We start from the raw sequence: 14,364 nt of genomic DNA, 5'->3' as shown, positions 1-14,364 counted from the left end.
AGAGGGCAGTGTCACTGGCCCTCATGTGGGATCCGAACCGGGGCCCTCTGGCGCCCCAAGCCAGCTCTTAACCATTGCGCCACTCAGCTGGCCCAAGATTTGTGTTTTAAAAAGCATTCACATATCTAATACTAAAATCATCCTATTGGAGAATAATGTTCATATGTAGTAATTGTGATTAAATAGAATGCTAAGTATATTTAAAATGTATTGAGGTGTGTGAAACAACCATTTTGAAAAATTCTGTGGCAGTTTCTTATAAAATTAACCATACATCTGCAGCATTGCACCCTTAAGGAATTAATCCAAGAGCAATGAAAGCTTATGTGTATAGAAAGACTTAGACATGGATGTTTGTAGCAGCTGTATTTATAATAACCCAAACTGGAAACGACCCAAATGTCTGTCATTAGTAGAGAAGAAAGGTATTTGGAATTCCCTTGCTACTTGCAGATCCTAGGGTAGGATTCTTTAGCTTGTATCATTTCTGCTTTTGGGTTTCCTCAGTCACCATTTATTTCTCCCACGGTTCTCTTCCTTGTCCTTTATTATGTGCCTTTCAGTCTTCTGAGGCCCTGGTACCTTACCAAAATTGCACTGAGATTGGGTCGGAAAACTTCGACCAGTCGCCTGTCTTACTTGAAATAGTTATTACAGCAAATTTAAATTTCCCCTAAATTCTAACAAAATGTTTTGAGAAAAAATGGCAAGAGAGATTAGTTAGTATACTTACTTGACTTTTCAGAATTCCTTTTGCTTCATAGAGAGATATCAGTCCACTTAGAAATAACTAGTGAAACATGCTTATATAGTTTATCAATTCATCAGACCCACAGGATATAAAGAATCAGGAAACTAATTTCTTATTGGATTTGAAAACATGATTTAAAAATAGGCAGAATATTTGCTATTTTGTGACCTGTTATTACTTACTTGCCTCCTTTCAAATGATTAATTACTGTATGAAGAATAATGAAAATGTAAGGGAAATGGACTTCCCTTTAAATCGTTTTAGTGTTAGGTATTCTTTACTTTGCTTATCTGATTTTAATGTATGTACCAACCATACCACCATAAGCTAATATTTCTAGAGAAATAAATTGCAGTTGTATTGCTTTCTTGTGGACTAACCAGATACATTCTTTTGTTCAAAGATGGGTGGAACAAGACCCTAAGGAAATTCTGCAGTCTGTCTATGAGTGTATAGAGAAAACCTGTGAGAAACTTGGACAGCTCAATATTGATATTTCCAACATAAAAGGTATTTTCATAGAATATTTTACTCCATGGTATGATTATTTATCTCAAGCAAATTAATTAATTCAGCACATAATTGAGTGCCTATGCAGCCGTAAGCATTTGTGTGGGAACCGAGGATACAACAATATAAACAGGAAGATCAGGTCCCTGTTTTCTTTTTTTTTTTAAAGATTTTTATTGGGGAATTGGGGGAGGGGAACAGACAAGTTGCTGTCCTTTTGTTCTTCAGTCTAGTTGTGGAGGACATTGATTCACTGGCCCAAATTGGCACCATCATTGGGCTCTTCCCGGGCGAGGCAGATCAGTCTCTGGCTTCTGGACGGCCGCTCATGCTGGCTGCTGGCTACACACGGTAGCCCATGGCAACCCACTGCAGCAGGGGCTGCAGCTTCCGCCATCGCTGGCCACTCACAGCAGCCCAGCTCCAGGTTGAGCTGTTGTTCAGCATCCTAGCTGTAGTAGGGCAGTGTCACTGGCCCTCATATGTGGGATCCGAACCGGGGCCCTCTGGCGTACCAAGCCAGCTCTTAACCAGTGTGCCACTCAGCTGGCCCCTGAAATATTGTTTGAGAGTGTTAGACTATTACACATCTCTCTGTATCTATCGACCTAAGCTTGGCTTTGCTTCATTTATACAGGGAGAAAAAAAACCCACCCATCTAATCATCTAAAATTCACATGCTAGTATGAAGGCATAATATGGTAATCACCATCTCTTTATAGTTGAAATTTTTCAAGTTCATTCAAGGGCTATTTCCTTCATTAGGTAGTTTTATTCTAGGTAGGGGAAGCCATCAGTTGGTGACGGTGGTGCCCTGAGATTCACGCATCTTTCTTGGCTCTGAGATTTATCAGCACTCCTGAGATGAAACTTTGATTCTTTTTTCAGGCTTCCCCCTATTTGTATACATAAAACTTGCTTTAAAAAGACTAAACATAAAACCATTGATTCAGCAAACTCAGAGTACCTACTATGTGCTGGGTGTATGTCAGGGAAACAGTAGAGCACAAATAGGATCGTGCAGCCAACAGTCAAGTGGGGGAAACATGTTAATCCAATAATCACAATAATTACAAATTAATTCATTGTAATAAGATAGTTGTTTCTGTTATTGCAGAGTTTTAAAAGAAATAAACACCCATTTAGATTTACTACTTTGTTGGCAATTTTTTTATATCCTACCCCTCATTTTATCCCTACATCTAAGTGGAAGTGCTTCAAACTTCTTTTAGAGCTGCATTCACCAAGTTTTAGATAGGTTGTGCATCAAAGGGATTGTTGATCATTTCCTTTCATTGTTCTCACAGCTTTCACAGCCTAACCTGCATAAGCATATAAAAGGCATTTAGGTGTACACTCTGCTAAAATATCTATCACCAAAGACTAAATCTTCTAGGTGGCTTCAAGCCATGTTCAGGCTGTAGATTCCAGGGTAATTGGCCAAGGTTTTGACATCAGTCTTATCCCCCTTTAGAGGCAAGGTAGACTGCATAGCATTGGCCTCTGGATCCACTCAGTGCCATTCCCTTTTCTCTTGTTTTGTTTGGTGTATGTGAAAATGACACACACCTTCTTTCCCTTCTATTCTAATTCCTTCATGCCAAGTAAAATTGCTCTTCTTCAGACGATCAAAATCCAGTGAAATAGCTTCCCCGGATTCTCTTCCAGCCCAAGACACCTCTCTAGGATTGGTTTCTTCCCAGGGTACACAGGTCTTATGCAGTGCCTATGAACTTTGTTTTCAGTGTTCTAATTTCTTAACATTTTTACTCTGAAATCCTCTGTTTTTTTTCAAGAAAACTTTCTGATGGTTAATTCCAACACATGTGCTTCTTTTAATAGTTCCTAATTTTAATTCCCTCTTTCTCAGAATAACACATTCAGGTTTTGTAATTCTGCACCTTAGTTCATCTGCCATTTTAGAAGCATGAAAGTTACATGCATAAAATATATATCCTGGCCTCACAGTGTTTTAGTTACATACAGATACTATAATTACTGGCATATGTAAAACCCAATGTGTTACTCTCATATCTAGTAGGTGTTCAGGCTTCACGTATATATTCTTTCTTGGGGGTATTTTTCTTAACACTGAGTGTCCCTAGTGAAATTAACTAGTTTAATGCTATATTCAACACCTCTGGTTAAATTTTGCTGAAAATTGCCTGTGAAAAGTTACCACAGTTAAGAAACTATACTTAGAAAAAAGCCTTTGGAAATACTCCAGGATGTTCTACTCCTGTCATATACCAACTCCAGGACGTTGTCTTGGTAGAATTATGGATGACATGCATCCTTATTTAAAAATGAAGTCATAATGAATCACTGGAACATACTAAAAAAAACTAAACTAAAACCACAAAGCAAAATAATAAAAGTTCCAGAGGAAGGCCCTGGGGCTACTAAAAGTGCCATACAGGAGAGGTATAAACCTTTTTAAGAAAATACTCTGGAATGTGTGTGCTTATAACAATTGCAAATGAGGTGTGGCCCCTGCTGGGAAGTTCTTAGGTGAATAAGGTGTCTTGAGACCCCTGAGGTGATGGAAATGCCTCTGACTGTGGCTAGGCAGAGGTGAGGCAGTGGAGGGAAGGGATGTGGCCATTTGTCCATAACTACTTTTGATTTAAGAGAAACTACCGTATTTGCCGGCGTATAAGACGACTGGGCGTATAAAACGACCCCCTAACATTTCCACTCAAAATACAGAGTTTGTTATATACTCGCCGTATAAGACTACCCCCTCTTCCGCACACCTTCCACACACCAAATAAAAGGTAAAACAATATCAGATTTGATTTGGCCCACTGAAGTGCAAACAAGCGTATTGTATTTCGTGTCACCACATAACCGTTTTGGCGATGTTGAGCCACCATGTCTGCTACATGTTTTTCGAGTTCTGGCCAGTGTGGGGTGCCTCTTCTTAATGCACACTTACCCCTTGGCATACTCTTTAATGCTTTCTCATTTGATTTCCAGTCCCGAACCATCTTTTCTGTTACTCCATATTGTCTTGCAGCAGCACAATTATTATTTTCCTTAGCAAAGTTTATAACTTTCAGTTTAAAATTTGCATCATACTTCTTTCTTTTGGCTGGTGCCATGATAGGGATGATAGGGGTTTGACTGGTCGACATTTTCTATGCTGTACTGTACAATGGTGCAGTATTGTGGTTGGCTGTTGGCTGTATACAAAGCCTGATTTGATTGGTCCCTGCTCCCTGTTTGCCCGCCCTGTCACTATAGCAGTCTGGTCCACCCTTGCATCAGCATCTCCCTGGGACCTCACTAGTGCGCAAGTGCGAGCTCTTCAACATTCTAACAGGCACCATGATAGCGCAAAATCGCGAATCTTCAATGCATATGTAAAGAAATATACGGTAACCCGAATTTACCACACGCAAAATCGCATAACAGCCGAGCATACACCCAGCAGCGCTGCTGATGCCTGAACGGTATGTGGAATGAAGTGGGCGGGCATCGGGAGGCCACTATGGCACGGGGCAAGCACTATGGGCAGTCTATCTGAAGTGTACCTGGCGTATAAGACGACCCCCCACTTGGAGGCATATTTTTCAGGGCCAAAAAATCGTCTTATATGCCGGCAAATACGGTAATTCCCGGGAATGCTATGTATGCTCTCAGCTTTGAAACAGTGTTTGTTGTTTCGATTTTATCAAGTGGGAGAGGATGAATGAGGAGTATCTGGTATTGTAATTTTATTTTTCTCCTGAAGAACAAGTATTTAAAATTATGTAGATTAGTGACTCCTAGATTCAAATACTACTGTAATTTAATTATACCAGGAGGGCTTAATGATGGTTAGAAATACTACTTTAGATGTGAAAATTGTCAATTAAGAATATAGCAACATAATGTGAATTTTAGTTTATTTCATTTTTAATCTAACTTTTTCGCGTGGATAGTATTATACGCTTTGATTAGCATAAATATGCACTCTTTCTTAAAGTAAAGTGAATAAAGTTTTTCTTTGTACTTTATAGTTCCATCAGTCCAGTGACAGGCAAACAGAGCAGCCCGACTCTCTAAGTCAAGAAGGAAAGAAGCAGCCTATTTGCTTGCAGTGGGCTTATGTGTGCAGTTTAGCTAGAGAGTGGACTCTAATTTCGGAGGCATTGTTCATAGGGATGTGAAATCAACAAGCTTTCTGACAGATGAGGACAACTAAAACCAATGAAACTGGAATTTGCAAAAGAAATACAATCAGCTATGATGAACTCTTAATGATTATCGGGTAAGACTATAAGGCAATTGCTCTTCGGCTGGAAAAACTCATTTATTTGCCATACTGGAACTGAAAACTAAAGTGGCTTGTGAGATTATCACTGTGGCTTGGGGAAAAAAGAGCACCAGACCAGGAGATGGGAGCTGTGCTTTATTTTTTATTTTATTTTAGCTGAGCCATCCTGCCACCTGTTGGCAGCTGTTGGCAGCTCAGCTTGGGCTGGGAATCAAACCAGTGACCCTGTTGCTCAGAGCTCACACTCTTGAGCGAGCTCTTTTTTTTTTGATGAGTGAGCTCTTAACCAACTGAGCCACTTGGCCAGACTGAGCTGCGCTTTAATATTAGTTATCTACCACCCCATAGCTACATAAGCTGCAGTAAGTCCCTTTCCCTCATTTGCAGCTAGATCTAACTGATAGAAGATCCTTGACAGCATTGGCATTCTGTAATCTAGACTTCTATATAGGCAAGCAAAAAGCTTGACCCTTGCTTGCCACTGAGTGACCCTTGTGAAATTAACTAACACTGAGAGCCAACCCAATAAATAAATCTGGGAAAAAATTTTTAGTACAGGTGGCTTGGTATGGAGGAGCATGGAACATTCTCTTAGGCTGGCAGTTGTTGAGAAGGAAGTGCTGGGTCACTTTGTCTCAGGTATGGGTTTCTATACACAGAGGAGTAGAGAGCAGAGAGCAGCATGTTTTCAGTATTCTTACAGACCAGCTAATACAAGCGGAAGACAAGTCACTTGGACTGGAATTGTGTGTCATTTTCACATACATCAAAGAGAGAGAGAGAGAGAGAGAGAGAGAGAGAGAGAGAGAGAGAGAGAGAAATGGCACACAAGTGGGTTAAGAAGGCCAATGCTACGCAGTCTACCTTACGTATGAGGGGGGTAGAATGATGTCAAAGTCTTGGGTAATCTTCCTGGAATCTACAGCCTGGACATGACTTTAAGCCACCTAGATGATTTATGTCTTTGATAATAAGTACTTTAGCAGAGTGTGCTACTAAATGCCTTTTATATGCTTATGCAGTTTAGACTGTGAAAGCGGTGAGAACAATGAAAGGAAATGATCAACAATCCCTTTGATGCACAACCTATCTAAAACTTGGTGAATGCAGCTCTAAAAGAAGTTTGAAGCACTTCCACTTAGATGTAGGGATAAAATGAGGGGTAAAATGTGACCAATGACGCAGAAATATCTCTAGATTATATTCTGAACACAAGTTAGAAGGAGCCAATAAAGGAAGGTAGCATGAGGGGCATAGGTGACTTAAGGATTAAGGATTGTGGCTGAGGAAGCAGCCAGCCTGTTGATGGAAAATTAGTGTAGTGGGGAGGAATAGGAGATTTTAGTCAACCGTGCAGTCATTGTGAGCCCACATTGTAAAGTTGTCCCTTAAAGTCTCACATTCACAATACTCCACTTTAGTTAGCAACTGAGGTCTCTGGGTTCTGTTGTCCCCACAGTGTTGCTGGGGAATTCCTTTACGGGTCCTGCTTATCTCAGTCCCATGCTCTGCAACTTTTACTCTACTCTCTCCTCAATAATAATGACAATGAATAACAGCAGTAACATTTATTGAGTACTTACTAATGTGCCAGGCAGTATTTTTTGTTTTGTTTTGTTTTGTTTTTTAAAGATTATTTTGGTTTCTTTTGTTTTGTTTTTTAAAGATTTTTATTGAGGGATTGGGAGGATGGGAACAGTGCTGGGGAATTGGGGGAAGGGGAACAGACAAGTTGCTGTCGTTTTGTTCTTCAGTAGTTGTGGAGGACGTTGCTTCACTGGCCCAAGTTGGCACCATCATTGCGCTCTTCCCGGGTGAGGCACATCAGTCGCCAGCTTCTGGGTGGCCGCTCACTGCGGCTGCTGACCGCTGGCTACATACGGTAGCCCATGGCAACCCACTGCAGCAGGGGCTGCAGCCTACGCCATCGTCGGCGACTCACGGCAGCCCAGCTCCAGATTGAGCTGTTGTTCAGCATCTTAGCTGTAGAGGGCAGTGTCACTGGCCCTCATATGTGGGATCTGAACCAGGGCCCTGTGGCGTCCCAAGCAAGTTCTTAACCATCGCGCCACTCGGCCGGCCCTGTGCCAGGCAGTTTTTAATAGTCATTAGCTTAGGGATTCCTCACTGTAACCCTGTAAGCTGGGAACCATGATTTATCCCCATTTTACAAAAGATAAAAAACAGACCCAGGGTCATGCTGCTAGGAAGCAGAGGAATTGGGATCGGAATCCCAGCAGTCTGGCTTCAGAGTCTGAGCTCTAGGAATAATGCCCCACACGCGGGATTCTACCTTTGCTAGGGCCCCATTTCCGCAGACAACCTGTGTGCTACTTCACAGAGAAAGCGGAAGCTCTGGGGCCTTAATGCCACAACTTCCTCTTCCTGTCTGGATCTTTTCCCCCTTGCATCCATCACAAGGAAAGCAGTAGCCTTCTGCCCTCCTTGAGGTGTCTCCTTCCACCTTAGCGTTGATTCCCTCCCTTCCTGTCATTCCCAGGATCAAGACCATGTCCCATTGATTCCCAGCCCCTTTACCGCCCACATCCTCCTTTAGCCCTACAAACAGTTAAGTCTTCTGTTTCTTAAAAAGCACTCCCAAATCTCTTCCTTTTACCCTGTGCCTCTAAGTTTCCTTGGAGTAGAATCTCAGTCATGGTTGAACCTCTAGGAAAGGTGTTCAATAAAGGAGGTGAATCCGCATTGAATCAAGATTATTTAGAACAGCGTCCCCCTCAGCTCTGTGTTGTTGGTCAGAACATTGCTATTTTGTTTTATTCTGGGTGTACAATTTGAGTAATACAGATAATTGCATGTTCCTAGTAGAGGTGGAACATGCCATATGGAGACGGAGGCAGTGGAAGAAAATTGGATTGTTTAGCCTAGATGGGAAGAGAAACCTTGAGGGACAAAATATGTTTCAAGTGTGAAAGACTGACATGTGGAAGAAAGAGTAGCCTTATTCTGTGTGTCTCCAAAGCATGTAGCTAAGGTCTGCAGGTGGAAGCTACAAGGACAAGGATTTTATTTTTAATAGCAAAGCTGTGCAATAGAGATTGTCTGCCTGGACAGATGTAGTGAGTATCTTGTCACTAGAAGGGCTGTTTGAATGGTCACGTGGAGGGCGGGATTCTAGAGATTTGAGCTTAGGATATGTTGTTGATTGTATAGCCTTTTAAGGTCTGTCCTAACCTGAAATTCTAGAAGAGCTCAATTTTTTTAGCCCAGTGCTTTTAACCTGGGCTGCACAGTGGAATCACCTGGGAATTTTCAGAAAAAATACTTAATTCTCAGATCCTTCCCTCGATCAGTTAAATCAAAATGTTTTGGCCAGGCCCTGGGCATTGGTTTTTTTTTTTTTAATTGGGGAACAGTGTGTTTTTCCAGGACCCATCAGCTCTAAGTCAAGTAGTTGTTTCAATCTAGTTGTGGAGGGCTCAGCTCCGTGGCCCATGTGGGGATTGAACCAGCAAACTTGGTGTTATGAGCACTGTGCTCTAACCAACTGAGATAACTGGCTGCCCATTGGGCACTGGCATTTTTAAAAAGCTCTGCAGCTGATTCTAAAGTACAGCCAAGTCTGAGAAACACCGATTTAGCTGAATCAAGCTGAATTGAATAAGTTGGTATGGATTTGTTTGTATACTACTAATGGTGACTTCCCATAACTATAACACTGAGTTGTATGTAGGTCAGTATAAAGTAAACACCATCACATATTGTACTTATGTCTGATTCAAACTTGTATGTCTTGATCGTATTAAAATACAGAAGTAAAACTGAATTTCTAACTAACCATAACATGCATTTGCCCAGCATGAGGGATCTTATCTGTGGCTATTTTCATAAAATGTGCACACATGCGTACACACACACACTTTTCATAAAATGCACACACACACAACACGCACGTGTGTGCGCACACACATGGAAAGAAATTTCTCGTAGCAATTAGTAAATAAACGAGGTGATTGTTGGCCTCAGAATAATAAATTGGGCATTGTAAACTTGGAACATTATTGCATTCCCTTTTTATAAGTCAACCTGGGAGACTTTCATTTGGATTATGACCTGGGTCCATGTCATGGTGTGCTGGTAGTGAAGCAGGAAGGACTCTGCAGTAATAAAAAGAAACACTTGACATTGGGTGTTCACTTTTCCTGGGGCCACTCAACGAAAATAAACTCAATACCATTACAAATGCTGCAAATGTTTCTTTGAATTGTTGTGTTTAGTTGTGTCTGTAAAAAAGAAAAATGAGAACTACTCTGAAGTAGTTTTGTACTTGTTTAATTTTCCACTCCCTTCTGTTTAACTTTCTCTTTAAAGCTATTGGTGTCAGTAACCAGAGAGAAACCACTGTAGTCTGGGACAAGTTAACTGGAGAGCCTCTCTACAATGCCATAGGTAAGCTGTCGTGCATGGACATCAAGTCCAAGGCCTTTCTCCAATTGCAAATATTATACTAAAATATCTGGCTAAAAAAAAGCATGCGGTCATGATTCTTATAATCTGATGGGATGGGCAGAAGAATCCTCTTAAGAAACTTGTTATATATTTGCCATTTTCAGGTATTTATTTGCACCTTGAGTTAACTCTTTCCCATGCTCTCCCCTTTTCCTGATTAGTTGAATCATATAAATGGGTCATGTTGCTAGAACTGTTTTATAATCCCTGCTGTTTCTGACACTTAAAAGTATCTCACCTCCTCCCCTCAAAAATCAAAATTACAAATGTTCACAGTCATCTCTCTATAAAGCTCTTGTTGTGTACATGGTCTTCCCACCCAGGAATTTGAATGGACTCTTAGGAGGTTCTGAAAATTAAATCTCAAAATTTTAGCTCCTTCGGCTACAAATTAGGCTATTGCAGTAGGGGTTCCAATCTCAAATAGATTACCATTAGGTATCACGTCTTTTTCAATGTAAATGACCATGAGTATATTTTAGCATCACTCTTAGCACATGACAATTGAGCACTGAATGACAGTCACTTGCTAAAAGGAAAATTTTATTCTAAATATACAGTCACTAAAAAGGCATCATTCCGTTACAAAGAGCAAAGCGTCACAAATAGCAAAGTGCCACAAATAGCAAAGTGCAATTTTTTTGTCAATAAAATACCAGGTTGTGAGGTGGGGGATGGAGACTAAAATTGTCAGATGGGATGGGATGATTTAGAGTGAGCTATTTTTACTTTACAGTGACTTAAGTAATATAGTTACTTTAGTATTAATTAGACGAAAGTAATATTCAAGCAGAAAAAATAGTAAAAAGGTGCCTGTAAAAATACCATGAATCCTTTGGAAATAATCTTTATTAAAAAATTAAGGTATTTAATGTTATCGTGTTATAAGAAAGCATTTAGTATGTCTTCTGTATTTGTGATAAAAAATTAGACTCAAAAAATGTCAAAGAATTAAAACGAAAGGTCCTATTACACAAAAGTACATCCTGTAAATCTTTATTTTGTTCTCATTCTCATGAGCAGCTCATTTTGATTTTAAGTAAAGCAGGATATTAAAATTTGAGTGACTAGTACCTAAGAGAGTATTCTTTCACAGATCAATTTTAGCCAACTTCTTGAACTAGTTAGGGTTTTACTTTTTTTTCCCCCTAGTGAAAGGAACAGGAAAGTTCTTGTTAAACTCTGAACTTGAATTGTAAAAATGTAACTTTGGACTTTGAGTTGTCATTTTCAAATGATGCAACTAGGCTAGTTGAAGTTAAGCTTATAATGAAGGATTTATTTAAGTAAATATTTTACCAGAAGAACTTTTGTATGTGATGTGCTTACTCATTTCCTTTTCTTTTACCTATGTCCCTCTGCACCCCTCCCCCATTCTATGTGCTTTGAAGTATTAATTCAAATTGTACTTATGGAATATGAAGACCTTTTTTCTATACTGAACCACATGCATGTTCGGAGAACCTCTTTATATTGGGTGTGTTATGGAAAACATGAATTATTAGCTGTTTTTGTAAATACTTTGTAATCTAGTTTTGGAAAAAGACTAATGCAAACTTAGGGAATAGTTGATCAATTGTGTGCTGCTAGTTGAATAGGAATTAGAGCAAGTGTAGGTTAGTATGGATTTTGAATTTTTGGCATATATTTGGGGGAGGTTGAACTGCACTCCATTTTAAGTCTTGAAGAATGTGTTGGATTATATTAGGAAAAAGGGAGAACTGAAGGAAAGTGTGAACAAGCTATGAAGGTGAAAATGTCTACACTTATTTCACCAAAGAATGAAGAGACTGATCAGATTCTAGCGTTTTAATGGAATTAGCAGTGATCATAGTGCTCAATAAGTTCTGCCATCACTGTGTGCTAGGGATTGTACGAAACACTTTACCCACATAGTTTAATTCCGGTGACCCCGACCCTGAAGCAGGTTTTACTAGCCTTATATTCTAAATGAATTAAGGAAAAGCTATGTAACTTGTCCAATGCTGTCTAGCTATATGTAGAGGAAAGCCACAGTTTGAACATAAACCTCTCCAACCCCAAAACCTGTGCTCCAATTTGGATAGATAGGGGCTGGTGAGGATAAGAAGGGCGCTGAGGGCTGTGCACTAGGTAACATGGGACAAATGAGTAATAAAGGGGAGTTTAGATTCCCACCGTGGGGGACTAGGTAATTTCAAATGCACCTGTCTACTGAGAACAGCTGGAGAAGTTGGGGGGGAACCATCTGAAGGACTGTAAGGCTATCAAGGCAATGAAGAATTGTGGGGCCAAGATCCAGGAAAGAAGGAAAGCCCAGAAAGGTCAACTTGGCATTTGGTATTGCTTTTTATTCCCTAGAGATATCTATAGATTCTGAAAGGAGCATCTGAGAGGCTAAGCAGCACTTTCATAGGTTCATAAAGATAAGGAGGCAAAAGATGGAGTCAGGGGCTGCCAAGGTAAGGGATGAATATTGGTAAAATCCCAGATTTTGATTGGGACCGTGAAGGACCAATCCTAGAAGTAAGGTAAACTAGAAATAGACCAATCCTCACAGGAACTAAAACCCAGATTTTCAAATAGTTTTAAACCCTGATTGAGTTCCGATGATCTGAGATTACCAATGCTCCTAGCCTAACTTCTTTTCAGAAACAAAAGTGAACCTTTCTGGAGGAAAACTATCTCCAGAGTTTTCATATATAAGTTCTGGTTTTCTATAGCAATCAGACACACAGAACAAGACATGACTAAGAGCCAATAGAAACAAGTGACATTAGAAACAGACCCATAGGAAATCCTGATACTAAAAGTTATCAGACTTTAAAATAACCGTGATCAACATGTTCAAGGAATTAATTGACAAGATTGATAATCTTAGCAAAAAAATTAGACATTTAAAAATGGCAATTCTAGAACTGTATTAAAAACTCAATTCATGAGTTTTACATCAGATTAGACACAGCTGAAGATGAATTAGTGAACAGGAAAGGAGATCAGAAGTAAATATCCAGACTGAAGCACAGAGAGACAAAAATTTAGAAATACAGAATTCTGAGTCTAAGAGAAATATGGAGTGAGGTGACAAGGTCCAACATATTCAAGCCCCAAGAAGAAAAGGAAAAAGATGATCAAGTATTTGAAAACTGATAAAAGATATTTAAGTCACAGATTTAAGAATCACTATGATGAATACAGGCAAGATGAATACACAGAAAGCCATACATAAACGTATGCTGAGACCTGAAGATAAAAAAAAAAGAAAAATTTTAAAGTAACCAAAGGACTCATCTCTCTGCAGTAAAATTGAGACTGCTAATGAGTTGATGGAATTAGAGCATGGAGGTGGAGAATGGAGGGAAGGCAAATCAGAGAACTTTCAAAGGGAAGATACAACCTGTATGTTTGCGAAGTAGATAGGGCATACAGATGAGGGAAAAATAAAATAGGGCTGCAAGACTTTTAGCCTGAGAGACGAGAAGGAAATTAAGTAATTAAGGCTGTCAACCTAGGAGAAAAAAAAATGGCTTTCTTCTTTGGACTAGGTAAGTATCAGATTTGCAATCAAAGCTAATTTCGGGACAAGAAATTTGTGAGTCTATTACAAAGTGATTGTTCAAAATGTATACTTAAAAGTAGATGGCAGAGGTGATAGTCTTAGTTTATTATAGATGAATTCACTATAGGAATGAATGTAAAATTAATTAATCCAACAAAAATGTAGGTGCCTTTCTATGTGCCAAGTTCTGTGATGACCCCAGAGTAATGACATAGAGTGACAAACCAGGCAGGCACAGTGCTTGTTTTTGTGACACAAAAGGCTAAGGATAGGAATTGGGAAGAGGACGAATAGAAAAGGAGGAGAAAGAAGGAGTAATTAGCTGGGAAGAGAAGCCAGTAAGTATTGACAAGGATAGATTCTGCTTCCAATTTTATTTAACCAGGAAGACACTACAGTGTCAATATCTCCAAGCCATCAGTTGAGAATATCAACATAATATTAAATATTTAGCAGCTTCATCTTAAAACAGCACAAGGTGTGATTGGTGGAAACAGACCCAGATTTTCACATATATTTGTCTTTGTTTATATCGCAGTCTGTGGGTTTTACTTCCTCTCCCTCCCCCCATTCCTTGTCTGTTTGTCCTAAATCTGTCACTCTAGGCCTTTCCTTCTTCATTTTTCTCTTTCTCTTTTCTTTCTAAATTATATGACCGTTGAGCAGTGTTTGTTATAGATAGATATGGGCTAGGGTTCTGAGCAAGCAAATAAGAAGGAGCCTGCATTTCTCTCTTTTTTTTAAGATTTTTTATTGGGGTATTGGGGGGAAGGGAACAGTGCTGGGGAATTGGGGGAAGGGGAACAGACAAGTTGCTGTCGTTTTGTTCTTCAGTCT

The 14,364-nt window shown here is 39.7% G+C and overlaps 1 protein-coding gene across 6 annotated transcripts in view; it reads left to right on the top strand.

The window, feature by feature from the left end:
- GK (glycerol kinase) overlaps nucleotides 1–14,364 on the top strand; it is a 72,827-nt gene that overhangs the window by 11,987 nt on the left and 46,476 nt on the right. For all 6 annotated transcript variants that reach the window (XM_019628997.1, XM_019628996.1, XM_019628994.1 and 3 more), the window contains exons 3-4: nucleotides 1,155–1,261; nucleotides 9,852–9,929. In XM_019628997.1, coding sequence (XP_019484542.1) covers nucleotides 1,155–1,261; nucleotides 9,852–9,929 — 185 coding nt within the window. The remainder of the gene's footprint in view (nucleotides 1–1,154; nucleotides 1,262–9,851; nucleotides 9,930–14,364) is intronic.

The sequence above is a fragment of the Hipposideros armiger genome, unplaced genomic scaffold (assembly GCF_001890085.2).
Source record: "Hipposideros armiger isolate ML-2016 unplaced genomic scaffold, ASM189008v1 scaffold_821, whole genome shotgun sequence".
Classification (NCBI taxonomy): Eukaryota; Metazoa; Chordata; class Mammalia; order Chiroptera; family Hipposideridae; genus Hipposideros; species Hipposideros armiger.
The sequence above is the reverse complement of the archived record's forward strand: the minus strand, read 5'-3'. Positions and strand labels throughout refer to the sequence as shown.